The sequence below is a fragment of the Phytophthora parasitica genome (genome assembly GCF_000247585.1).
Source record: "Phytophthora parasitica INRA-310 unplaced genomic scaffold supercont2.92, whole genome shotgun sequence".
Lineage (NCBI taxonomy): Eukaryota > Oomycota > Peronosporomycetes > Peronosporales > Peronosporaceae > Phytophthora > Phytophthora nicotianae.
In genome coordinates, this window is record NW_008649078.1 from 19,512 (window position 1) to 20,438 (window position 927).

General features: G+C 40.5%; 1 protein-coding gene across 1 annotated transcript; it reads right to left on the reverse strand.

The window, feature by feature from the left end:
- Positions 1-718: 718 nt before the first annotated feature.
- Positions 719-914, reverse strand: PPTG_24412 (hypothetical protein; the record flags this gene model as incomplete). The annotated part of the gene is made up of 2 exons (XM_008917001.1): positions 719-833; positions 901-914. The coding sequence occupies 2 exons, from the start codon at positions 912-914 to the stop codon at positions 719-721; spliced, it is 129 nt and encodes a 42-aa protein (XP_008915249.1).
- Positions 915-927: the final 13 nt, after the last annotated feature.

Genomic DNA, 927 nt, shown 5'->3' on the forward strand with positions numbered 1-927 from the left:
AAAAAAAAAAAAAGCCTACGCATCTTCGCCCAACGATGTTGAACATCGGCCCGAGACAAGACGGCGGCGAAAACCACCTCTTATCTGATGATAGCAATGTATTGTCAACGTGCTTCTGTTGTTATTCTACGAGGTTTTGCAGCAATACAACAATCGAGTTCAAGGTATGATGGTCATATCAGACGCTTTGGCAAGAATACCAAATCGAAGGCATTTCTTGATGAAAAAACGTCCGAATAAGGCTTTTTTTCTAAATTTATTAAATACGAACCGAACTTGATTTTTGTTCTTTTAAATTTAAATTACTTCAGATGTAATATTTCTCAATTTCCAAAAAAGTTATGTAATTTATTAAGAAACGTACGCAATTTTTTTTACATAGTGTACAGTGCATGGGATACTAATTGGCATTATCCGTTGAAAGAGCACGAAAAATATTCATCATTCATCATGCAGCAAACGTTCTACTTCTTCTCAATATAAGTCGCTGCTTTTGACGAAAACACTAGTGGTGAATTAAACATACGTATCACGATTAGCTCGATCTCGGCCGGAGTCTTTCCACACTTCGTCAGCTCCACAATAAAATCTTGTCGCTCCGTACCAGTAAGATCACCACGCAGAGTAGGCACGTTTGGTACACAGCTGATGGTAACACGAGGCTCCACAATTCTCCAAGTTCCGCCGTAATGTATGGTATCACTTGTACTTGTACACTTCACGACACCTTTTTATCGCACTGGAGGACTGTCACGAAAAGGAGATAACCATCTGGGTCACTTTCAATACTAAAGCGTCCCCACGCGCCGTTGCTCTTTGGATCAAAGACACAACTTCCACAATCGTAGACTTGAAGATAGCGGTCACTATGTGTGGCTTGGATGAACACTTTATGCTCACGTGCTCATAGACATCACGGTTGTCTTC